Source organism: Danio rerio, chromosome 7 (assembly GCF_052040795.2).
Source record: "Danio rerio strain M-AB ecotype USA chromosome 7, GRCz13ab, whole genome shotgun sequence".
Taxonomy (NCBI): domain Eukaryota; kingdom Metazoa; phylum Chordata; class Actinopteri; order Cypriniformes; family Danionidae; genus Danio; species Danio rerio.
In genome coordinates this window covers 66,007,378-66,034,238 of record NC_141027.1, presented here as the reverse complement: position 1 = coordinate 66,034,238, position 26,861 = coordinate 66,007,378, and the positions used below count along the sequence as shown (strand labels likewise).

At 40.9% G+C, this 26,861-nt stretch overlaps 1 protein-coding gene and 1 long non-coding RNA gene across 3 annotated transcripts in view; one reads left to right on the top strand and one right to left on the bottom strand.

The window, feature by feature from the left end:
• Window positions 1-26,861, top strand: part of LOC147843249 (uncharacterized) — a 650,118-nt gene that overhangs the window by 615,351 nt on the left and 7,906 nt on the right. The window lies entirely within an intron of this gene.
• Window positions 5,806-26,861, bottom strand: part of LOC147843244 (uncharacterized) — a 1,033,179-nt gene continuing 1,012,123 nt past the window's right edge. The window contains exon 2 of one of the 2 annotated variants that reach the window (XM_087262031.1): window positions 5,806-11,622. In XM_087262031.1, coding sequence (XP_087118157.1) covers window positions 7,508-9,988 — 2,481 coding nt within the window. In that variant the 5' untranslated portion in view covers window positions 9,989-11,622 and the 3' untranslated portion in view covers window positions 5,806-7,507. The remainder of the gene's footprint in view (window positions 11,623-26,861) is intronic. The other variant, XM_087262032.2, reaches the window with a different exon arrangement.

Sequence of the window (26,861 nt, the reverse complement as noted above, 5' to 3'; positions counted from 1 at the left end):
TTTGCTCATTCAAACAAAGGAAACTAAAAGATTAAATGTGCGCAGAAAGAGTGTAAAAAAAGCAACATTTAGTACCTTTATCACAGAACTTTGGAGGGATTTGCTCATGTAAATATGTCTGATAATCTAATAATCAATATTATTTGCAAACATTTGAGAAACTTCTTTGTGTTCTATTTTTGACTTGAATTCAATTGAGTTCAGTTTTTGTTCTTGTGCTCTGATGATTCACTCTTATTGAGTTTTCAGGTCACCATTGTACTGAAGAGGTTGCAGAAACTATGAAGACTTCACACTTCAGCACAAAGTCTTCATGCTAGTACACTTTGCTCAGTACTACTACTCCTGCGAACTAAAGGTTAAAACCAAAAGAGTTGAATTGCAGTTACGATTTAACAGATTTTAAGCAATTTATTAATAATGTTAATATTTATTGTTAAGTTAAATTCTAATTTAAATAGTCATTATGTTGACCCCAATGAAATACTGTTTCATTTTTAAACTTTTAAAATTAGTTTATGCAAGTTTATGAGATACTTTACAGTACATGTTTGAGTTTTACTGTTCCTGAAGAACTGACTGCACACTGCACATTTCAATGTGTCTCAGGTATGACTCAGCTACATCTTAAATTGCGTCCCTTCCAAGAATATATCAAGTTAAAAATAGTATGCAAGCCAATGGACACTTCACTGTCCCATTAGGCTATATGAGAAGATGGAAGGGCAGTGACACAATGGATGCTGGTTGGTTAAATTAATGTATCAACATGGCCAATGGAGTATATTTAAATTTCATTCATACCCATTTCCAAATTATAAATAAAAAACCTTTTGTTTTTTAATGATTGGTTAATAGAAGTTTCAAATCAAATGCTTCATCAGACCTCAATGTACATTACATTGCCCAGGACGTCAACATGAAATCAGATTGATGTTGTATCCCAGTGTTTTGGGACGTTGCATTTTGTTCGGAATTGATTTTGTTAAAATGGTCGGAACTCAACGTCCAACTTAAAATCAACCAAATATCAATGTCTAATCATGCTACAGCGTGACATAGGCATTACCACTATGGTCTATCAGATGTTGGATTTTGGTCGCCATACCTGACAAATAAATTTCAGTATTTGATGTGAATATGATGTTGGTCTAAGATGTTCAGAATCAAAAAGAGCTTTATTGCCAGGTATGTTCACACATGGAGAAATTTGTTTTCACGACAGCGTGCTACAGAGTGAGTATATGTGTTTAAAAAGTGTATACCAAGTAGTGATGTTTGTTTCACAATTACTATCATAAGGTGTTCATGAGATGGTCTGCCTAAGGGAAGAAACTGTTTCTGTGTCGGGCTGTTCTGGTGCACAGGTCTCTGTAATATCCAACAGAATGTAAAGGTTCAAAGAGGCAGTGTGCTGGGTGTGAGGGGTCCAGAGTGATTTTGGCAGCCCTTCGGCTTGCTCTGGATAAGTACAGTTCTTGGAGAGTATGGAGGTTTTGTACTAGTGATTCACTCAGCAGTCCGAACTATTTGATGTAGTCTTCGTAGGTCGGATTTGGTGAGCTAAACCAAGGAGGTGTAGAACTGTTTCAGCAGCTTCTTTGCAAGGTTGAACTTCCTCAGCTGATAAAGAAAGTACAGTCTTTGTTGAGCGTTTTTTTATTTATTTATTTTTTTTTCTTTTTACAATGGAGTCAATGTGAGTGTCCTACTCACAACTACAGGTCCTGGCAGATGTTGGTGCCTAGAAACCTGAATGACTCCACTGCTGCCGCAATGCTCCACTTTTTTGAGACTGTCCAGCTCCAGGTTGTTGTGACTGCACCAGACACCCAGCTCCTTAACCTCCTGTCTGTAAGCAGACTTGTCACCTTTCTGAATAAGGCTGATTAATGTGGTGTCATTTACAATCTGTCGGCTTAAAGTTGGATTTTGGTCACTTTCCAAAACAACCTAAAATCAACCAAATATCAACGTCATTTGACATTGTTATTGGACATCAAACTAACATTGTCCTTAGATGCTGGCTAGACATTAAATTTTGGTCACCTGACATCATGACTCAAATCTATCCTAATATTAATGTCTTATGACGTTGTGTGCCTGCTGGGTGGATTCACAGAGAGAGAAACACAGCATTACTTCACATAAATTGGGCCGATGTCACAATATGAGCCTCATTAAACATGATCTATCAAATATGATTCTTAATCAATCAATTGATTATTAAATGAATAAGTAACTTATTATTTTTATTAGAATAAACATAATGCAAATGTCAGGTTTAACATAATTTCTCCACATCTATTTGGTCATTTTCTCAGTTCAGCGTGTGCAGTGCTGTGACATCAGACTGCCACTTGCAACTTCTGCAAAAGTGCTAAACTGTTGTTTGCGTGTGTGTTAGAGGGTAAATATTTGCGTGAAGACGAGAAATGAGGAGATAATGGGTGTTTGAGAGAAAAAGAGCGTATAATACCCTGAAAAGAAAGTATCTGTGCGTGAAAAAGCCTGAGTGTGAGAGAGAGAAAAAAAGTGTGCTGTGTGTGACAGTACATATCTTTGTATTTTTTGTGGAGAACCACAGGGGGGAGATTTCTCTCTCTCAGTCTGAGTCAACTGTCAGAAAGCGAAGGAGAGCGAGCGAGGAGAATGTGCAAAGATGTTGAGAAGGGCCTGGAGATGATTCTATTCCCCGCGCCTCCGATTTCTCTCTCTCTTTCTCTCTTTCACAGGTGTGAAACTTCAAAAAAAAAGGCCCCACTCCTCACAACCCACTCCACAGAGTGAGCACTCGCCCTGTCAAAATGTCGTAAGGTGTAAAATACTACCTCAAATCTTTCCCTTCCCCTCTCTTGCACACACTTTCTAACATGGCATGGGGGAAAACACACTAGCCCCTTTAGCACATAAGAGTGCAAGGGCACACATACACACACCGACACACACACACCACCTTATGCCAGCCTTTGTCTCTCTGTTTCTTAAAATCACAGTCTCACACAAACACACGGCGGGTGAAAAGACTGAGATTGCAGACCTTCTCACTGACCCACTCATGTCTTCTTTTTTAACTGCCTGTCAGTCTCTTACACATACAGGCATCTGTCGACTGACAGCTCTCTCTGAGACTCAACCATTTCAAGAAAAGAAAAAAAAAAAGTTCTGTATTACATCTATATAAGTTTTTATATCAGTTAAACAGCCCTGAATGTAATGTTGCAAACAAATATAAGGTATATCCCTACTGAAAAATCCAGCTCAAACCAGCCTAGGCTGGTTGGCTGGTTTAAGCTGGTCGACCAGGCTGGTGTTAGAGGGGTTTTGGTCATTTCCAGGATGGTTTCCAGCCATTTCCAGCCCGGTCTTAGCTGGTCAGGCTGGAAGATGACCAGCTAAAACCAGCTTGACCTGCCTAGCCAGGCTGGGAGCCCAGCCAAAACTAGCTATGTCCAGCTTAAACCAGGCTGGTCAAGTTGGTTTTAGCTGGATTTAACTGGTCATTTTCCAGCCTAACCAGCCTGGTCAACCAGCTAAAACCAGCCAACTACCCTAGGCTGGTTTAAGCTGGATTTTTCAGCAGGGATATTTTAAATAATATTAGTCAATTGACCTTTTGCTAAGCCACACCCAAAAACCGCCATACACCAATCGTGGCTTAGCAACCAAAACTATGCGCAGGAGGTCTGTCAAGCTTTAGAGCGAGGGAAAAAAGCCAAACTGTTGTGCATATGCATTGTGCAAATCTGATACCCGGTATCCTAAAAGTTTGGATGAGATGGTGAATTGTTTTTTCCTTTTCAAAACCTAAAACCCAAGGGGAAAAATTCCAGTGTGGATCAAGCTGTGCGAGAAGCGCAAAAAGAGCAGAGTTAAGTTGGTTTTGTTTTCGATATTCCTGACACATTCAGTGACAGATGGCAATATCTCACACACCTCTTACCCTAAAAAGATCTAAACTGTGTTACCTACAAAGATACAAAGCAGTTTATGTTTATGTTTCCCAGCTATCTTTCCCCCCCCCCTCGCTTGATATTAGCAATAGCAATCATATTTTCAGTTTTTCATAGTTTCAAGCTACGACTATTTGACTTTACATATCAACAGAACAAAACTGAGAAGTGATCGCAATCTGAGCAATTGCAATCAACATACTTTTACCCGCAGCTGTTTTTCAGTCATGTATAACGCTCATGTCCATGTCAGAGCTAAAGTACAATTCACTGATGTATTTTTTTTGTCCCATCCTTTGGAGATTTAGTCATTGGTGACGACATTATAGCAGGTTAGTGTCTACTTTTATATTTGATGTCTGATTAATATTTGTGGTAGGGAAACTGTCTTTGTTCACTTCTGCTATTTATATGCTGATTTGAAACTCAATGTATTTATTTATTTTTCCTCTTAACTGCAAATTTGAAAAGAAACGGTATAAAAAGCACACAAACATACGAACAGTTATAGGTACTGTACATTGTTATGGGTCAATGATCCTAATATTCGACACAAATCCATACATTTTCTCTTTTTGGCTGTTCTTTCTATGAATGACTGTAGTAGAAGCACTGCCCATGCGTGGTTCCTTGTCGGTTAGTAAAGCTATATTTCCTTGCACAACAATAGTCTATCAGGCTTTTTGGCGAAATAAAGGGAAATCGTTGTTAAATTGATGACACGGTGGCACAGTAGGTAGTGCTGTCGTCTCAAAGCAAGAAGGTCACTGGTTCGAGCCTCGGCTGTGTCATTTAGCATTTCTGTGTGGAGTTTGCATGTTCTCCCCACGTTCGTGTGGGTTTTCTACACAATTCCAAAGACATGCGGTATAGGTGAATTGGGTAAGCTAAAATTGTCTTTTGTGTATGTGTGTGAATGAGAGTGTGTGGTGGTTTCCCAGTGATGGTTTGCAGCTGGAAGTGCATCCGCTGTGTAAAACATATGCTGGATAAGTTGGTGGTTCATTCTGCTGTGGCGACCCTAGATTAATATAGGGACTAAGGCGAAAAGAAAACGAATGAATAAATGAATGAATAAATGGTTGAATTTGTTATTAGATTATTTTAAAATTTCACCTCTCCTGCTGTGCATGAACTAACCTATTGGATGGTCAGCGTATGAGACGGCTAGGCTAACCTAGCTTCAATTTATTTTCTAATCGGTTGCGTATTATGTTGTGAATATACCCCTGTAATGCATACTGCAGTCTCTTTTTTTTTTTTTTGTCTGTCATTCTCGGATATTTCACCTGTTTGCCAAAATTTACTAGCTATATCCCTGGCAATGTCTGACACCAGATCATGCATATTGTAATAGATGAGCCAGGCACGAAAGCTTGACAGACCTAACAACAGTAACTAAGGAGGGCGGGGCTTAGCGAAAGGTTGATTAGAAAAGTGACTTTCAAGCACTGCCTTATGGTCTAAAACTGGTGTTTTTGGTTAATGAGACATGGAACATGTGCAGTGCTAGTGGTCCTCCAGGAATGTGGTTGAGAACGTTCGAGGTTACAGAAGTAACCCTTCGTTCCCCGAGGAGGGGAACGGAAGTGCCATGAATGGGAGGATTCGGATCAGAAGCCGCTTATCTGGAGAGTATTGAACGGGCCAATGAATGAAATTAATTGGCAGCGTAAGCTTGCGCAGGTGTGCGACATCTGCAATCATCTCAGCATATAAGCACACCTGAAGCCAGCAGACGCCATCCTTTTAAGCTGAAGAGACTTTCAAACAGCTAAGGGACAGTCATTATGGCGACGGAATATGGCACTTCCGTTCCCCTCCTCGGGGAACGAAGGGTTACTTCTGTAACCTCGAACGTTCCCCTTCGGTTGGGGAACTTCAGTGCCATGAATGGGAGAATATGGAAAGCGCCATAATGACTGCACCTTACCAACACCCCCGATGAGGAGATAGTCAAGCAAGCGTGACGCACCCACATCATGGGGGGCGCGGTCCTCCAACGTGTCCCTGGCCCTAATTTATCCTACTTCAACAGAAGTTTTACGGATTTAGATATATTTTTTGGGAAGTCGTGAGCATCTAGATAATTCTAGGAAATACGACAGTACGTTGGGAAGCGTGCAATCCCGATAGGGAGGACGCTGCGGAGGCCATCCGTTACCCAAGGGGGGGATAGATGGCAGAATTTACCTATGGACTAGCCCTAAAAAGGGGGAGTACGCATAGCAAAGAGTGGTTAGCGGAGAGGGAAGACACGGGTCCGCCCAGGGGGGGGACTTAACCGTGGCGGAATAAGCATATGGGATCGCCTAGTGGGGATCACGCATAGCAGGCACCTATACCCAAAACGCGGGCTGACCAGCGGGCAGACCTACAACGTAGTGGGCCAGCAAGTGACTCCTCCGCTGAGTCAGTGCTGGGGGCCACGGAGGAATCTGCAGGGCTCACCTGACGGGGAACTTTACTGACAGATAAAAAAGGCGCACGTACCTCCGTGTTAGGGAGAATGGCGCAGCAAGCGTGTTTCAACACCCTACCGAGTTGTCTCCTCAATCACCAAAGGGTTACCTAATACCCTTGAGGAAACCGGCTCCACTCGCAGATTGTAAAACCTTGCAAATGTGTTGGGTGTCGCCCAGCCCGCAGCTCTACAGATGTCTGTTAGAGAGGCGCCGCGTGCATGCGCCCAAGAGGATGCAACGCTCCGAGTGGAGTGTGCACGTACTCCCGGGGGACACGGCTGACCTCGACTCGAATAAGCGAGTGAAATGGCATCCACAATCCAGTGGGATAATCTTTGTTTCGATACGGCACTTCCCTGCTGCCGACCGCCATAACAGACAAAGAGCTGCTCAGATGATCTAAAATTCTGAGTACGGTCCACATAATGCGCAGAGCGCGAACTGGACAAAGTAAAGAAAGGGCTGGGTCTGCCTCCTCCGGGGGCAGCGCTTGCAGGTTCACTACCTGATCTCTAAAGGGGGTGGTAGGAACCTTGGGCACATAACCGGGGCGGGGTCTCAGGATAACGTGAGAGTAATCCGGCCCGAATTCCAGGCACGAGTCACTGACCGAAAATGCCTCCAGGTCCCCGACCCTCTTGATGGAGGCCAACGCAACCAGCAGAGCTGTCTTCAGGGACAGAAATCTTAGAGATACTGATTCGAGTGGCTCAAAGGGATCGGATCGCAGACTCGTGAGAACGAGGGCGAGATCCCAAGAGGGCATGAGAGGGGGGCGAGATGGATTAATTCGCCTAGCACCCCTAAGGAACTGGATGACCAGGTTATGCTTTCCCACGGTGCCGCCAGCTACCGCGCTATGATAAGCGGAGATGGCGGCCACGTAAACCTTGAGAGTGGAGGGCGACAGCCTGCTGTCCAACTTCTCTTGAAGGAAAGAGAGCACAACACTAATCTGGCAATTTCGGGGGTCTTCTCTGCGAGAGACGCACCATTCAGTGAATAGACTCCACTTCAGGGCGTAGGCGCGCCTCGTGGAGGGGGCTCTAGCCTGAGTGATGGTATTAACCACCGCAGTCGGTAGGTTACCTAAGTCTTCCTCGCGTCTAGGGACCACACGTGGAGGTTCCAAAGATTGGGGCGAGGGTGCCAGATGGTGCCCTGTCCCTGAGAGAGTAGGTCCTCTCTCAAAGGGATCCGCCAGGGGAGGGCCGTCGCGAGGAGTGAGAGCTCTGATATCCAGGTCCGGTTGGGCCAAAGGGGCGCAACTAGCAGAACCTGTTCCTCGTCCTCCCTGACCTTGCACAGAAACTGCGCGAGCAGGCTCACTGGGGGAAACGCATACTTGCGCATGCCCCGAGGCCAGCTGTGGGCCAGTGCATCCGTGCCGAGAGAGCCCTCGGTCAGGGAAAAAAACAACTGGCAGTGAGCGTTCTCGGGGGAAGCAAACAGATCGATCTGGGCCTCCCCGAATCGCGCCCATATCAGCTGAACAGACTCGGGGTGGAGTCTCCATTCTCCAGGGCGTAACAGCTGTCGTGAGAGCGCATCGGCTGCACGATTGAGCGTGCCTGGGACGTGAATGGCGCGCAGCGATTTCAGCCGCGGGTGACTCCAGAGGAGCAGACGGCGAGCGAGCTGAGACATGCGGCGAGAGCGCATACCCCCCATGCGGTTGATATACGCCGCCGCCGCCGTACTGTCCGTCCTGACCAGCACGTGTTGCCGCTCCAGCACCGGTAAAAAGCGGTGGAGAGCGAGGAACACTGCCAACAGCTCTAGGCGATTGATATGCCAATGCAGCTGGGCACCCTTCCAGAGGCCCGCAGCCGCATGCCCGCGACACACGGCCCCCCAACCCGTGTTGGAAGCGTCTGTTGAAACAACAACATGGCTGGACGCCTGTCCTAGAGGCACACCGGCCTGTAGGAACGAGGGGTCGTTCCAAGGGCTGAGGGCGCGGCGACACAGCGCAGTAACCGAGACCCGGTGTGTGCCCGCGTGCCATGCGCGTCTGGGGACCCGATCGTGAAGCCAGTGCTGAAGTGGTCTCATATGGAGCAACCCGAGCGGCGTGACGGCGGCTGCGGATGCCATATGCCCCAGGAGCCTCTGAAAGAACTTCAGTGGGACCACTAGTTTGCTGTCGAGCTCCCTCAGACAGTTCAGCAACAGGCGAGCGCGTTCCTCGGAGAGGTGCGCTACCATGGTGATCGAGTCCAGCTCCATCCCGAGAAAAGAAATCCTCTGCACGGGGGCGAGTTTGCTCTTTTCTCGGTTGACCTGAAGCCCCAGTAGGCGGAGATGCCGAAGCACCTCGTCCCTGTGCATAATCAATTGCTCCCGCGAGTGGGCTAAAATCAGCCAGTCGTCGAGATAATTGAGTATGCGAATGCCCGCGAGCCGAAGGGGCGCTAGGGCACCCTCCGCGAGTTTGGTGAAGACCCGCGGAGACAGAGAGAGCCCGAAGGGGAGGACCTTGTACTGCCACGCTCGACCCTCGAACGCAAACCGCAGAAATTGGCGGTGGCGTGGAAGAATGGAGACATGGAAATACGCGTCCTTCAGGTCTATGGCTGCAAACCAATCCCGAGGACGAACGCATTGGAGAATGCGCCTCTGCGTGAGCATTCTGAACGGCAGCTTGTGCAGACAGCGGTTCAAAACGCGCAGATCTAGGATTGGCCGTGACCCACCGCTCTTTTTGGGTACGATGAAGTATGGGCTGTAAAACCCACTCTCCATCTCGGCTGGAGGAACCGGCTCGATTGCACCCTTCGCCAGGAGGGCAGCAATCTCCTCTCGCAAGACAGGGGCGGACAGGGGGTTGACCCTGGAGAAATACACGCCCGTAAACTTGGGGGGCCGTTTCGCGAACTGAATCGCGTAACCGAGTCTGATTGTGCGTATGAGCCACCGCGAGGGGCTGGCCCGCGCTAACCAGGCAGGCAGAGCCCTCGCTAATGGAGTCATCGCTACAATCGCTGACGTACCAGCGGTGGGGCAGCGCGGAGTGGGTGTGCTGATCCGGGAAGCACGAGGGTCCCGCGGAAAAGCTTGAGGAGAGCGATTCGCTCTGGCTCCGCACCCTGACTCCGGAGAGGGGGCTGGAGGGCTGAGGGAAGGGAGACCGTCCCCCCAGCGCTCGTGAGCCACTGGCGAAGCACGTAGAGTCTGCGAGCCGGAAGGCAGCGCGTCCCGGACTGGCAGAACTCGTGCAGTCACATCCGGGGAAGGGAAAAAGTGCTCTTTTACTGATGTTTTGGTGGCACTGAAAAGTACCGTTGTTATCGGGGCCCCGCCCTCCAGCGGGGAAAGAGCAAGTTTCCTCTTCTCCGGATGGCCTGTCTCAGGGACGCTTCGCGGTCCGTTTACCGGACTTAACGGCGCCCTGGGCAGGAGGGGCTGCCTGCTTTCGAGGTGAACGCCGCGCCCGCTTGGCCGGAGGCGCAGGCGGGGGCGGGGCAGCACTCGTTGGCGGGCGCCCTCGGCGAGGAACAGCGGAGGTGGATGGCTCGGCGGGCGGAGCGGGCTTACGGCCACGCCGATAGATGACATTGCCCATCGCATCCGACTGCTCTTTCACCGCCTTGAATTCCTGGGTGAATTCACCGACGGTGTCGCCGAACAGGCCAGCCTGGGATATGGGCGAGTCAAGAAAGCGAACTTTGTCAACGTCGCGCATATCGGCCAGGTTTAGCCAGAGGTGGCGTTCCTGAACCACAAGTGTGGACATCGTCCTCCCCAGCGCACACGCGGCGGACTTAGTAGTCCGAAGAGCATAGTCGGTCGCGGTGCGCAGCTCATGTAATAAGCTTGGGTTGGACCCGCCCTCGTGCAGCTCGGCCAGCGCCTGCGCTTGGTAGCGCTGGTAGGTGGCCATCGCGTGCAAAGCAGAAGCAGCCTGGCCCGCAGCCTTATAAGCTCTGGCTCCGAGGGAGGCAGACAACCTACAGGCTTTGGACGGGAGGCGGGGCAAACCCCGCCACGTAGAGGCGCCGCGCGGACAAAGATTGACCGCGATAGCGCGCTCCACTGACGGGATCGCCTCATACCCCCTGGCAGCTCCGCCGTCAAGGGCGGTGAGGGCGGAGGCACTCGCAGCACGGGCAGAGAAAGGTGCCCTCCAGGACTGCGTGAGCCTACTGTGCACTTCCGGGAAGAAGGGGACGAGAGGCTTCGAAGGCTTCGCCTTCTGGTCCTCTACGTAGCACCCATCTAGTCGGTCCGGCCGCGGAGCTGGGGGATAAACCATCTCCAACCCCACGGCCGAAGCAGCCCGGGAAAGCACGGCTAACATGTCCGCTTCAGGATCCGATTTGACAGCGCTCACCTGCCCGGAGGGGGCGAGCGGGTCCGGATCTTCGTCGGACAGTGAAAGCCCACCCTCCGATGCCGCGGAGGACATCTGATCTCCGGTGTCAGCGAGTGTGAGAGCTACCATCTGGTTAGACGGATCACTCTCACCACCCGAAGCTTGGATGGAGCGCCGTGAGGAGCGAGAGGTCCGCGAGCCCGTGGGCGGCGGATTAGCTCCCGCTGAAACCCTCAGATCTGCCCGAGCGCCCGCTGCTTTTTTAGAACAGGAGGCAACTGGGGTGGCTCGCTCTCTTGCGAAAGTTAGCCGCGATCTTAGCTGTGCAACGGTCATGGCATCGCAATGACGACATGAACCGCCCGCGAGCACCGCATTAACATGCTGGACCCCCAAACATGCAATGCAGTGATCGTGTCCATCATCCGGAGACAGGAAACCCCCGCATCCAGAAACGCACAGTCGGAGCGCCATCCTGAAAAGGACGTGCTGCACGACTGTGTTGCTCTTTTAGGAAAGTTGCAACTATACGCACCGCTCTGGAGGACCGGACCCAAAGAACCGCAGGCAAGGGAGTAACCCAGCTCGACCGTCTGCCACCGCGAAGACCCACTCTGGACCGGGAGACACACTCGTTCGCTCTGAAGTGCTGATCAGCAAGAGGAACCCTCATCGACTCACTCAGAAAGGATCTGAAGCGAAAAGGATGGCGTCTGCTGGCTTCAGGTGTGCTTATATGCTGAGATGATTGCAGATGTCGCACACCTGCGCAAGCTTACGCTGCCAATTAATTTCATTCATTGGCCCGTTCAATACTCTCCAGATAAGCGGCTTCTGATCCGAATCCTCCCATTCATGGCACTGAAGTTCCCCAACCGAAGGGGAACCACTGAATTACAAGGTGTGTCCTAAATTGCATACTTATGCACTATTCTATGCCATTATGTAGTATAAATAGTGCAAGTATTGCATTCACAGTGAAAACTCTAAAATAATAAGTGCACTTTAATTACTTAGATGATGCACTTATTTAACCAGTACAATGAAGTGTGGAATGATGGACACTTCATGCTAGGGAAAGTAATCGGAAACAACATTCAGAAATTATAATCAATATAGTTTTTTCAGGTCAATTTTTTAAATTACTTTTTCCATCACGTGTGGAGTCATGTGACCTCGCTCTGTTTACACTTCTGCGTCAAGCACAGCGTATGGTCTGGCGCAGCCTTCATGCGGTTGCATAACCCTTGCCATGACTGACACTGACCTCTCAAAAAATCCAACTAAATGACACAACGGCGCATAGTGCAAGCTTTGTGATTGGTCAGCTTGGTTGCATTGTTGAGTGTTTATAGTGCGGAGAGGGCAAAAAGAATTGTTCATTAATTGTAATTGAGTTAAAATGTTCAACTAATCGAGCTTTTGATTTTAGGCCAAACTGCCCAGCCCTACTTCACGCACTAAACAGCCGCTGGTTTGCTCACGAAGCGGAAGGAGCGGAGCTACTTTATTTATTTTGAATTGTGAAAGCAGTAGGGTTGGGCATCTAAGCTATAATGCCGATCCGATACGCATCTCGATACAAAGAATACGATCCGATATATTAGCGATACATTTGTGACATATTGCGATGCAACACGATACGATTCACACCCATATCACGATACAATACGATATTTCAGCACTAACTAATTAGATCAAGTTTATGAGATGATGTGAAAGAGGATGCTGTGCCATTGAATGAGTTTGATTATTTATAAACCAAGCAAAACCAAGACTTTTTTTTTTACAAACTGGCTCTTCTCTCAGAGTGTCAGTTTACAGTAGAGGGCCATTTTAGAACATATAGCACATATTATTTAAGTATTTTCAAGTTAAACAGAATGTATAAGTGCAATATATATTAAAAAATATGTATATATTTGCACTCTTTCAACATAAATAAATTTAGCATTGCACAACAAGAATTGTGATTTAACTTTTCAACTATGAAAACAAGTTTTACAAAGATATATTTTGCCACTGATTATTCAAAACTTAAGGTTGTGAACTAGCAGTGTTATGCTGCTTTGAAACATCACTGTCACTGTAAACAACAGGCTAATAAAAATATAACAAACCAGCAATCTTCTTGCTATGAGGTGGTCAAACTACCCACTGTGCCACCGTGACACCCAATTATTTTTATCATTATTATTATTAATATTATTATAATTAAATAAAAATTAACAGGAGGAGGTGTTTAAAACTTTCGTTCTCCGTGACACTAGGCTGAATATCTTTGCAGATGAACAATGCAATAGCATTCGTTATTGGCGTAGAGCGAGCAGAACTGTTGCGCATGGAAAAAAAAAAACTTTCAATGCTTTTCTCACCACTTTTGGAGCTGGTTGAAGCAGTGCGAAAGCCGGGGATGCAGAAACACTGGAAGATGCTTTCACAACAACACCGTGGCGCCGCTTCAAGTGAGATTTCAGATTAGTCGTACTGCCCGCGTATTTTACAGATGCGCGGCACATTTTGCAAATTGCATCTGTCCTGTCATGTCGTCCATCCTTAAATCCATAATGTTGCTTGCCATACTTTAGATTTAAAACTCAGTGGGGAATAAAATGTTTGTTTTGCTTCTCGCACTTTCTGAGGGCGCTCCACTAGCTTCATCCGCACACCTGATACACTGAGTTGTAGTGTGTGCACATCCGCAAATCCGTTGCCAAGGCTTACTTTATGTAGGTCGATTAAATTATGCGCCAAAAACAGGTTGACAACACTTGTTAATAAATAAAAAATACATTCTATATTAAAAATATAAGCTGTATCTCGGAAAAATCGATGCATCTCGCAAAAACCGATGTATCTCGATTTGCTTCCAAAATTTCATTCATCCTCTGCTGCTCAACCGATGCACTCGCATCGTGCACACGCATGACCGCGTATCGATACATATCGGTTAATCTTCCCATCCCTAGAAAGCAGTATTCTTCTACGGGAGTGATTATAGTGCCTCCCGATAGTGAATGCGGTTATACACATGACAGGCACACTGTAAAACAATAGTTAACTTTATCGAATTAAATGAGTGTAGTTAACTCAAAATTGACTGAAAGTTAATTCTACTTATTTGAAAAGAGTTTTAAACTCAGTGTTGAAGGTAATGAGTTAATTAAATACCTCACTACTTCAACTTAAATGGAGTAAGTTCACAGTACTCATATTTATTTATTTATTTATTTTTATTTTTTACTCATATGGTTTGTTGCAATCGGTTTCCTTAAACGGTTTTAGTGACCTTAACTTATTGGGTTTTGCACTACACAGTTTATTTTGAGTTCTCTTCATTTATTGGGTTTTACTGTGCTCAAATTGTATTCATTTTCAAAATGAAATGTACTCATTTATGCTGAGCACTGTATTTTGAATACAATCTAAGGCCTTCATGCAATCGATTAGATCAGATACATAGATTTAAATTCTTCTCTTCCTTAAAATTTGTGCCTGAACGGAAACTCATACCAAAGCATATTCAGCATGTTCATTAAATGTATGTTTAATAAATACCAACAGTGCTGTTTTCATGTGAAAAGGATAGTTTGCACTGATGCAACATCTTAGTAAATTTGGGTAACACTTTATTTTGATGGTATATTTGAGTATTAGTAGACTGTCTGCTTAATTTGACACTGCTCCTTCAACAGACAATTAACTGATTATAAGAAACTTTGCAACTTCATGTCATCTTACGTTAATGCTTAACCCAACCCTAACCCCAACCTAACAGTCTACTTATAATTTAATGAGAATTAGTTGGCATGTAGATGATATGTAGTTTAATTAAACAAACGGACCATCAAAATAAAGTGTGACCTAAATTTGTCGTTTTGGGAGTTTAGGGAGAGGAACCACATCTCAACCAATCAGCCGAAGTATCAGAAACACTAAATTTAACAAGTTATGTACTTTATGCATACATAGAATAATTCATTATCAGTCATTCATTCATTTTCCTTTAGCTTAGTTTCTATTTCAGAGGTCACCACAGCGGAACAAATTGCCAACTTGTCTGGCATACAGTATGTTTTACACAGCAGATACTCTTCCAGCTGCAATCCAGTACCAAGAAACACCTATAAACTCACTCACACCCACACTCATACACTACGGTTAATTTTGTTTACATAATTCACTTATAGCGGTATTTGCAAAGTGGGGAAACATGCGGACATTGGTAGAACATGCAAACTCCACACAGAAATGCAAACTGGCCCAGCCGGGATTTGAACCAGCGACCTACCTGCTGTAAGGCAACTTTGCTAACTGCTGAGCCACTATGCCACCTATAATTAATTATCATTTTAAGTATTACTAGACTTAGACATTATTGTACCCTTGAGTATTATTTAGTCAAGTATACTTTGATTTGAGTGCAAACAATCCCAATCTTGAATTATGCTCTTTTTTTTTTTTTTTTTTTTTTTTTTTACTTTAATACTTATATACTACACTGTAAGGGGAGTGAGGGAATGTAAGGTGAGCTATTCAATCCAGGGCAAACTTTAACTTTAAAGAGTAACTCATGCTGACCAACACATTTTAGCTTTGGGTCACACACTGAGCTTTTGCAGATTAACATGCCATTGGAAATTGTTTTACATTTAACACCAAAGAATCCGAAACTGTCACTGCGAGATAACATGATGTTGCTGCAGTTTTTGCAAACACAATTTTTGAGCCTAAGCCTGAACCTGAAATGCTAAACAAAATCTGGGTTTTGTTTAAAATGGTTATATGTTTGTTTGTGTTAAAAATCCTTCTATTTTTGCAAAACATACTTTTTTTTCTGGGTTGGGTGAAATATAGACAAGCCTAACCATGTTCTTTATTTATATATAGATGAATTACCAACCTATGGCACACATGACGTCATACGGCTTCCTAGTTGCAAAAAAAAAAAAAAAAGACCGGCAGCAATAGCAAACATGTCGTGTTGTGCGGTGGGATGCCAAAATCGAAAATAGAAAACTTAACTTTTAACGTACACCACACTCCTTTAATGCCGACTGCAGATGTCTTTGGCTAAAAATTAGCTGAATGAAGTGATGACCTAATTAGAAATGCTTGGCTCTGCAGTTCTCATGTTATATCAGTTAAATTTACGCTATGCTGAATCATAAACATTACTCGTTTTTGATTGCAGCAATAATTTCAGCAAAAGCAGTTACATATGGTTAATTAAACTGCAGACACTGAATTCAAAGAACGAAACGTGAAAGTGAAAGTTATTAAGGTAAAGTTGGTTTTATATTCACACATTCATTCAGTGACAACTTGTGAAACACTCCCTTTATTGTTTACCACTTTGAATATTCGGTCTGAAATAACCTGCAAGTTTGACTTGAAAACAACATTAACACTGTTTATTTCACTGTGAATGTTGTACTTCAATATTCATTGGCTGCTAATATTATTTCACTATTTAGAGTTTGCAAAAAATACTTTTATGAAATTATATTATTAAAGAAAATGTCCGAATGTGCAAATATAAAACCAACTTTACCTCTATGTGTAAGTTCACATACCCTGCCGAAGAGGTGTAGTTCGCTATCAGAATGCAGTTGTTTTGCTTGTTGATGATTATTACCCAGGCCTTGTACAGTTCCGTCCTCTTTCCTTGTCTTTGGCTTGGCAGAACCTCGGGTTTTAGCACAACATAGTGTTGAATCTGGTAATCATGGAACATTATTTCTTGCACATGATCACATAGAGCAAAATTGTCGGCATCCAAAGATTTGTAGGGCTTTAACTTCTCTCTTGTATAATCACTTGGACCTTAAGCCACCCATCAGATATAAATGAATGTTTTTCACATGTGTTGGTGCGATACTTTGTAGTGTGCAATTTGACATAATTGCCTCTAGGAGTCGTCAATGGAAAAAAAAAAAAAAAAAAAAAAAAAAACACACAAGAAATACACGTACGACAGACATAAAGTTGACGCGGACCAACGCACATTCTCACATTAATTTCTTCATTAGGAAATCCAAACGTAAGTTTTTTGTGCGTATGCAGCGTTTGTACATAAGGCCCCTGGTGACCACTGATCTAAATAAACTACAAGCATATCATGAACACTTTAAACTACAGCCCTAACCTAAATTAGCAAGTTGTTCACATAAAATATTCCTCAAGTATTCACACTTTCCCCCTTGTGTGACACATTTGCATTAATCTTTTTATTTATTTATTTATTTATTTATTTATTTATTTACAGGTTTTGCCAACCCTTAATTCATGTAATGATTTGCATCATTGTGATTGCATATGGTTTATTTTTGTTTGGCAGACAAGAAAGTGTGAACATTCATTTACACTATAACACACATAAATTATGCACTGCAACATTTTTTTTTTTTTTTTTGTGCATAGATAAGATCGCATAATAATCTAAATTTGACTATACATACTTTTAAAAGTAGCACACATATACAGCCTCGTCTCAGATCTGAAAATATCCGGTGCATTTTCACAAACTTAGCTAAATCAATAAGAACTGAGAGCACTTTCTTATTTCTTCTTTTTTTTTTTTTTTTTACAAGGCATTTCAATACCTGTGTGTAAAAAAATATCTACTGTAGAAGTCCTTCGTGTATCATAATTGCTTATCTTGACATTTTAGGATTGGACACCTCATTTGTTCCCTCGCTGCTGTGATCCAAGCTCTAATGAAGCATGTTCTGCTAAAGCTACACGATTTCTGTCAATGGGCTGTGGGGTGTTTGTGCTGAGCTGCATGGGGGCATTATTATATGCCACTCATTACCATCAATGATTCTCATTTCGTGCTGGCGTTAAGCTTTATTTGGTCTTGCAAATCTGACTTTGAGACCATCTGTTAGGGTTGCGATTGGTGAAAACCTTTTGTCATTAGGAAAAGACGAGTATAAAACTGATTTCACATAAGCAAAGTTTTCTTTGTGACACAAGTGGAAACAGATGGTCTGGGTGAAATAGTTGAAATACAGTTTTGATTTCTTACAAAATCCCCAAAGATGACTGTAACTCATGACTCCTTTTATTTGCATACATGACACAAATGCTGTTTAGATAAAAGTAAGATGATGTGCAGATGTCTGGTGATCAAAACAAGCAACATGCTCACTGGAAAACATGTCTGTGAACTCTTAACATGTGTTTAGTTAAAATAGCTGAGTATAATATTAAAAATATTTATATTATTTTCAAAAAATTATAATCTAATGGGCAGCACCGTGGCTCAGCGGTTTGCACTGTGACCGCACAGCAAGGTTCGAGTCCCGGCTAGATTAGTTGGCATTTCTGTGTCAAGTTTGCATGTTCTTGCCATGTTCTGTATTGGTGAATTGTGCAAACAACATTGGCCAAAGTGTTATGTGTGAATGAGTGTATGGATGTTTCCCAGGGCATGCGCTGCATTAAACGTATACTGGAGTAGTTGTCGGGTCATTCTGATGTGGTGACCTCTGATTAATAAGCAACTAAGCCCAAGGATAATGAATGAATAAATAAATTTTAACCCAACTTGTTGTGTACATTCAAAGCATACCTGCACATACAGTTAGGTCCATAAATATTTGGACATCGACACAATTGCAACATTTTTGGCTCTATACACTAAAACAGGGTTTTTCAAAGTCTAAGACAGTGGGCCTCCCTTTTGACACAACTTATCCATTGCCCCCCCCCACCCCCCCCTCCTCCCACACACGCACACACACACACACACAAAATTCTGGAGGTTTTCTTGCTACCTCATCATGCTTGGTTTCAAGGTGTCGCTGAAGTTTAGCGGGTCTCATGCTGTCATTAGCCAAAATATCTTGACAAACCACACATAAAGGTCGTGGTTCATCAGCTGGTCCTGTCCACGTAAATTCTAAACTTAAATACTGATCATCATATCGTCGTCTTTTGGGTTTAAGCCCTGAACTTAAAGGCTTTGAATCGGGGGTCTCAGAAACCATCCATTGCATTAGCAGCATGATTAGCAGGCATATACCTGTATATAAACAGAAGCGAATTCACAGCTATGGCCTTCTGGGTAAAAAAAGGTTTTCTTATTTTTGATGTATTATTTTTTTTAGCTTTGTTTAATTAAAACGTTTAAAAATAATAAAAAACACATATAATCATTAAACTTAATAATTATATTTTTATTATATAATATTTTTTCCCGCGCCTCCCCTGACACGATTTGGCGCCCCCCAGGGGAGGCGCGCCTCACACTTTGAAAACCCCTGCACTAAAACAATCGGTTTGAAATTAAATGAACAAGATGTACTTTAACTGCAGACTGGTAACTTTAATTTGAGGGTATTTACATCCAAATCAGGTGAACGCTGTAGGAATTACAACAGTTTGCAAATGTGCCTACGACTTGTCAAGGGTCCAAAAATAATTGGACAGAATAATAATCATAAATCAAGCATTCCCTTTTTAACACTTGGTTGCCAATTCTTTGCAGTCAATTATAGCCTGAAGTCTAGAACGCATATATCACCAGACGCTGGGTTTCTTTCCTGGTAATGCTCTGCCAGGCCTCTACAGCAACTGTCTTCAGCTCCTGCTTTCTCTTGGGGCTTTGTCTTCAGCAAGTAAAATGCATGCTCAATTGGATTCAGTTCAGGTGATTGACTTGGCCAATGCATAACATTCCACTTCTATCCCTTCAAAAACTATGAAGTGCCGTCAAATGAGTTCTGAAGTATTGGGCTTAATATGGGCAGAAAATATTGCCTGAAACACTACAGAATTCATCCTGCTGCTTTTGTCAGCAGTTTCATCATCCATAAATACAGGAGGACTAGTTCCATTGACATCCATACATGCCCATGCCATATCACTACTACCACCGTGCTTCAATGCTTAGAATCATGAGCATTTTCTTTCCTTCTCCATACTTTTCTCTTCCCATCACTCTGGCAAAAGTTGATCTTGATCTCATTTGTCCATAGGATGTTGTTCCTGCACCGTGAAGGCTTTTTTTTAGAACTTTAATCTGGCCTTCCTGTTTTTGAGACTCACCAATGGTTTACATCTTGTTGTGAATCCTCTGTATTCACTCTGGTGAAGTGTTCTCTTGATTGTTGACTTTGACACACATACACCCACCTCCTGGAGAGTGTTCTTGATCTGGCCAACTTCGAACCAACCAGGGAAGAATGTCTTCTGAGTTGTCTTCTGAGTCTTTTGGTGTTGCTGAGCGTACTGGTGTGCTCTTTTTTTTTTTCAGTTGTTTTGGCCACAGCTGATGTGTTTGCTATCTCTGATGGGTTTCTTTGTTTTTTCAGCCTAATGATGGCTTGCTTGACTAATATGACAGCTCTTTGGATCTCATTCTGAAAGTTGACAGTAACAGAATCCAAATACAAATAGCACATTTGAAATGAACTCGGGACCTTTTATCTGCTTATTGTATTTTTAATAATGAGGGAATAACACACACCTGGCCATGGAACAGCTTAGAAGCCAACTGTCCAATTACTGTTTTGTAAATAGCCTCAAATTAAAGCTTACAGTCTGCAGTTAAAGTGCATCTTGTTCGTTTTATTTTAAATCCATTGTGTTGGTTTGTAGAGCCAAAAAAGTTTGAATTGTGTCGATGTCCAAATGTTTATCTACCTAACTGAAGATTTCATGTCAGATTTCAGTGGCAATGACTTTTTATTTATTTTCTAATATATTATGATTTATGAGTTTATAAAGTGTAACTCTGCATAGACTCTAATCTAATCCTACATTTTAATGTTTGCTTTACTTGTTTCTCTCCATATCAATGGTTCATTCATGTAGTAAATGTAGTGAACACAGTTCTGAAACATTATAAAGTGTTAAAATATGTGTGAAATTTAAACGCTATATGCTTATTTTGCTAGTGCATGCTATTCTTTAGGTGATTTTTTTCAATAATGTGTTCCACACTTGGCACAAAGGAGAAACATACAAACATTGTCCTACTACAAAAAAAAAAAAAAAAAAAAAAAAGATTCAAAGGCTTTTATTTCCATAAACAGCATTGATGAATGCATCATCTTCATCAGAATGTTCTGATTGGCTGGAGTAAACACCTCACGTCAGCTGAACTCATATATACTTATATCTGCAATTTTCCTTCTGACTCCACACAGTGCAGAATTCTAAGAATTTTCTGGTAATGTTACAACTTTTCTTTCTGGAAAATTGGTAAAACGTACTTACCATATTTTTCAAAAAGGGTTGCCTGTTCACACTTAATTTTCCAGAAAAATGCTTGTAATTGTCTGGAAAGGTCTGCATGTGTGAAAGGGTCTCTTGACTTACTTAATATAAATGCATAATAATAAAAGATCTCTTTTAATGTGTTGCTTAAGAAAAACAAACTAAATAAAGATCTAAAAAAAACACTATATATGACACTCCCATTGGGGTTATGGTTACCAGTTATGACACCAGCTTGCCTCTGTGTAGAAACAAGAAGATGTAGGAAGATAATGATACTTCCAACTCACTATGGTATTCATAATCAAGAGTCATTTCCATTTGTAAAGATCGTGCTTTATAAATAGAAAGCCATCTGCACAAGACATGCATATTTAGCAGTCTTTATGAAAAACAGAATGGACAAGTCTGTTTACTTTCCTTTTTCCCCTATCTTTTTTTATTAAACTTAAAATGAGCTATATGGGAGTTTATAGAGCTATGATTGTTAGACAAACACAGACAATGTTTTTGATGGATATCTTCATTTCTTTGACTTCTGTCTCCAGGTTTTGCTATTTTTTTATTATACATATATATATATATATATATATATATATATATATATATATATATATATATATATATATATATATATATATATATATATTTTTTTTTTTTTTTTTTTTTTTTTTTTTTTGCTGTGACCAACAGTGCAAAAACTTTGACATAACTTTGTAACAATTCAATTCAAATCAATTCAATTTATATTAATTTTTCAAAGCATCTTCACATAGAAGATTATAATTAATTGAAAATGTCAGTTCGGTCTTCAGTGTTAAAGTTCAGTTTAGGTCAGGTTAGTGTGGTTTAATTTTCAGTGCTAAGAGTTCAAACACTAAATAACAAATCCCTCGATGCATAGCTCCACAAGTCCCGAAGCATGCAAGCCAATGGCGACAGCAGTGAGGCAAAAACTTCATCAATTGGCGAAATGCTAATAGCAGCTGCTTAGGATACAGCCTGGTCCAGGATTATGGAAACCTTAGTAATAATAAAAAAAAGACATAAGCACAGATGCCGTTCAAATTATAATGTCTTTAGGGAAGTGTCCCCGGCTCCAGTTGCCCTAGTTGTTCTAGAAAGCACTCTAGCAGCTGCATGTTGAACCAGCTGAAGTTTGTTAATAAACCCAACAGGGCAACCGCCTGGTAAGGCTTTTCAACACATGTCTAAACATATTAGTTTTACTAACTCATTTCAGATAACTGATTTATTTTATCTTTTTCATGTTGACAGTACATAATATTTTACTAGATATTTTTCAAGACACTTCTATACAGCTTAAAGTGACATTTAAAGGCTTAACTAAGTTAATTAAGTTAACTAGGCAGGTTACGTTAATTAGCCAAGTTATTACGTAATAATGGTTTGTTCTGCAAACTATTGGAAAAAATATATAGCTTAAAGGGGCTAATAATTTTGACCTTAAAAACCTTTGACCTTTTTTTTTTTTTTTTTTTTTTTTTAATTAAAAACTTATTTTATTCTAGCCAAAATAAAACAAATGAGACTTTCTCCAGAAGAAAAAAAGTATTACCAGGCATAATGTGAAAATGTCCTTGCTCTGTTAAACATTATTTGGGAAATATTTTTATATTTCAAAGGGGGGCTAATAATTCTGACTTTAACTGTATATATATATATATATATATATATATATATATATATATATATATATATATATATATATATATATATATATATATATATATATATATATATATATATAAACTTTCTAAAAGATGTAATAATCAATAATCTGGGAATAATCAATATATATATATATATATATATATATATATATATATATATATATATATATATATATATATATATATATATATATATATATATATATATAAGAATTTAAATCTATTAATTGAATCTAAATTTGTCATAAAAACTGAAAACTATATTTGATAAAATGGTTTTACATAAACAGAAGAAAAGTGTAGTGTACTTTGTCATTGTGCATGGTCTTTCCTTGCTGTTAAAGACCACCACATCAAACAAGTAGCTCTTTTATGAAATTATGGTAAATCACAATTTAAATCACAATTTTGATCAAATTAATCGCAATTAATTTTTTTTTTTCCAAACAATGCAGCTTTAGTAACTGACAGCTTTGAATGTCTATAATGAGTCAGCATGTGTACGTAGAATAATGCAGTGCTAGTGACATCAGAACAACTCCCCCCAAAAAAGCAACATACTGAAAATAACTTAAAGAAACAGGACTGTGCATCGCAAGGATGCTCTGGTCTGGCTACAGTCTACATCAGTCCCTCATCTCAATGCTCTCTGCTACAGTAGGCCCTATGGTGAGAGTCCCAACCATGGAGTTTTGCATTTTGCGCTTATCAGTTTTATTTTGTTGAAAACCTTTCACCCAATTCCTTGCATTTCACAGTATATACTCAGGAGGATATGCAACTCTGTCTTGATTTTGCTGCGTTTGCAGAGCTGGCACAACTTATTTTTCCTGTGGCAGTCGTGTTTTTCTTTGTCTGCTTATTTATTTTGCTTGGCTGTGTCTGCCAGAACTGTGTTGTTAAGGTGGCTCTCGAATTTCTGTCAGTCACAGTGGACATGATTGGTAAGGTGCACAGATTTTTCTTTTTTTTTTCAGGACCAGATTTGCACTGGCATTTTACTGTGCAATTTAGTTTGCTTTAAAAAGTTGTAAATTAACATTTGTTCTGAGTGTGGTGTGGGAAGATATAATTTCTGGTATAATTACTGACAGAACTGACCACAAAACATTCGATAAAAGTACATTGGATGCATTACACAAATGTGCTATGTAAAGATAATCAGATCATATAGCATAATTAGCTTAACACTTTTTTAAACAGTGTTTTGCATATAAGTAACATAGGCTTTTTCAAGGCATGTGTTAAACGTTATAAAAATACATATTTGAAAAAATTAATTTGAAAAATATGTAGCACAGTATTACCATTATTATTATTATTATTATTATTATTATTATTATTATTATTATTATTATTATTATTATTATTATTAATATTATTAATACTATTAATATTATTATTATTATTAATGTTATCATCATAATTATTATTATTATTATTATTATTATTATTATTATTATTATTATTATTATTATTATTATTATTATTATTAATAATAATAATAATAATAATAATAATAATAATAATAATAGTGTACATGTCCTTAATTATGCAAATAGAAACATCACAATTTTAAATTAACCTTTGCTGAGGAACTAAGGAGTTTGATTTAGTGATGAAGGTCAGTGCATTTGGGTTTGATAGAAAACACTATTTCCTTTTTGTACTATACATATGCATATCTAAACATTATACCAAATGTATAATTGAGTGAAATGATCTGGAGATGTTTTCTGCAAATGTAGTTTGGTCTTTAACAAAATAAATTGCAGAGTAAATGCAAGTGTTTATCTGAGGCTTCAGTCCTTTCATATGTTCATCATCCAATCAGTCTGCAGATTTCCAGCAGGCATCAACATTCCCACCGCAAAATGGGTAAATCAGTTAACTGAAGCTGAAAAACAATAACATAATGAAATGGCCTGCCTCTGATCCTGATCTATATCTGATTAATAATCTCTGGGAAATCTTAGGTGACAAGACATTTGTTAAATCAACTGCGGTCAGTCAATTGTGAAAGAGACTGGAAGAAAAGTTACTACACCATAGCAGAGCACTGTAAGAGACTAGTGACGTCCTTAGTCACAAGCTACCTCAAAACATGGCCTTTAAATTAGCTTACCAACAGTGTAGAGTGATTCATTGAATGGGTTTCCATGGTCAAGCAGCTGCAATCAAGCTATCAGCGCACAGCATGAGGTACAGTGGTGGAAAGCATGCCATCACTGGACTCTAGAGCAAATAAGATGTACTCTCTGCAGTGATTACTCATGCTTCTCTATCTGGCAATCCAGCCTGATCTCACAAGGAAACGTAAGTATTTATTATTTTGTCAGTTTAGTTGCTAATTCGTACAAGTTTGTATGAGTTAAGTACGTTTTTAAAAAGGAGGCGTGGCACCCAACCCCACCCCTAAACCCAACTGTCATTGGGTGATAAGCAAATCTTACTAAATTGTACGAATGAGATCGCACAAATTCATACAAATTACCCGCTAAATCAAATACTACAATACAGTTTCCAGGAGAACGGTACATGTCTGACTCCTTTTTTACTTGCTCAGAATCTGTCTGACTTTCCTCCATTGGATACAAAAGAAAATCTAAAAAAGCAAGTTCTATGGAAGTCAATAGTTACATGCTTCTAACATTCAAAAAAATAGTGTCTTCTTTTTGTGCTCAACAGCGAAAAACATTGAAACTAAAACTGGTTTGGAATAACTGGAGGGTTATTAAAAAATGACAAAGTTTGATTTTTTTTTTTTTTTTGTGAACTATCCCTTTATGTCCTGAGTAAAACTACACACTATGTAAGTTTTTTAATTAATTTGTATTAATTTGTATATGTCTTTCTGTATTTTATGTAAGGCTACTACAACAGTAACATAGCTTCATACGCAGATTAACATCAACTCATTTGCAGAAATACACTCTAACTCAGGGAAAAAATAGATAAAAAAATAATAATAAAAATAAATAAAAAATTCTGTCAGCATAAAAAAACATTGAGTTAGTTAGCGTCTGTGTCTCTTTCCTGTTTTCATGAGTGCTTTGATTATTCATTATGACTGACTGAATCACATGGTGTATACATTTTTTAATTCTTATTGTTTTAGCTTGTTTGTTTGCATGCATTGTTTTGAATTGCTTGTAAAACAATTTATGTTTAAATCAATCTTTAATCAATGTTTAAATCAAGATTCTGTTTTCAGTCAAATTTAAGCGTGTCCAAGGTACATTTGACAGTAATAGCTAGGAGAGTTTAGCAGGTTTCCTACACTTTCATGAACAGCATATTCAAGTTCTGTCAAGGACCTTTAAAGCACCATTAATTCTAATAAAAGCACTGTTGTAATCCATACCCCAACGGTACCTAAAATTTTACTTAGACTTGATATTTAAGTTTAAAACATTAGAGTAATTAAAAAAAATAATAATAATGTTCAAAAATAAATAAATATACAACTTATTGAATTAAAAATAATAAAGTTTTTAAAATATTGATCAGATTTAATTCAAACTGTTCAAGGGCCCGTGTTTGTTTTTTAAGCACTTTCCAGACCTTGAATCCATATTTTCAAAAGCACTTTCAAGAAGCACAAGAACCCTGGTTTATGCCTGGCAAAAAATTCAGACACAAGCTACACACATGTTAGGCGTGTAAACAAAGTCGATCTGGCAAAAATGTAAAAAGAGTCCTCAAAAAAACAATGTACAGCCGAATTGCACAAGTTAAGCTGAGTTTTTTTTTTTTTTCCTAAGTGCTTATTACACAGTATCTGTTGCCATCTTGTGGTGGAGCTTCAACCGCCTTTGCTCTGCTCAGTATGATGTGATGAATCTCTAAAATTATAAATGTTTAAAATGGGTGGAGTGGCGCAGTAGGTAGTTCTGTCACCTCACAGCAAGAAGGTCACTGGTTCAAGCCTCGGCTGGGTCAGTTGACGTTACTGTGTGGAGTTTACATGTTCCCCCAGGGTTTGCGTGGGTTTCCTCCGGGTGCTCTGGTTTCCCCCACAGTCCAAAGACATGCGGTACAGGTGAATTGGGTAGGCTAAATTATCCATAGTGTATGAGTGTGAATGAGTTTGTGTGGATGTTTCCCAGGGATAGGTTGTGGCTGGAAGGGCATCCGCTGTGTAAAAAGTTGTTGGTTCATTCTACTGTGGTGAACCCAGATTAATAAAGGGACTAAGCTGAAA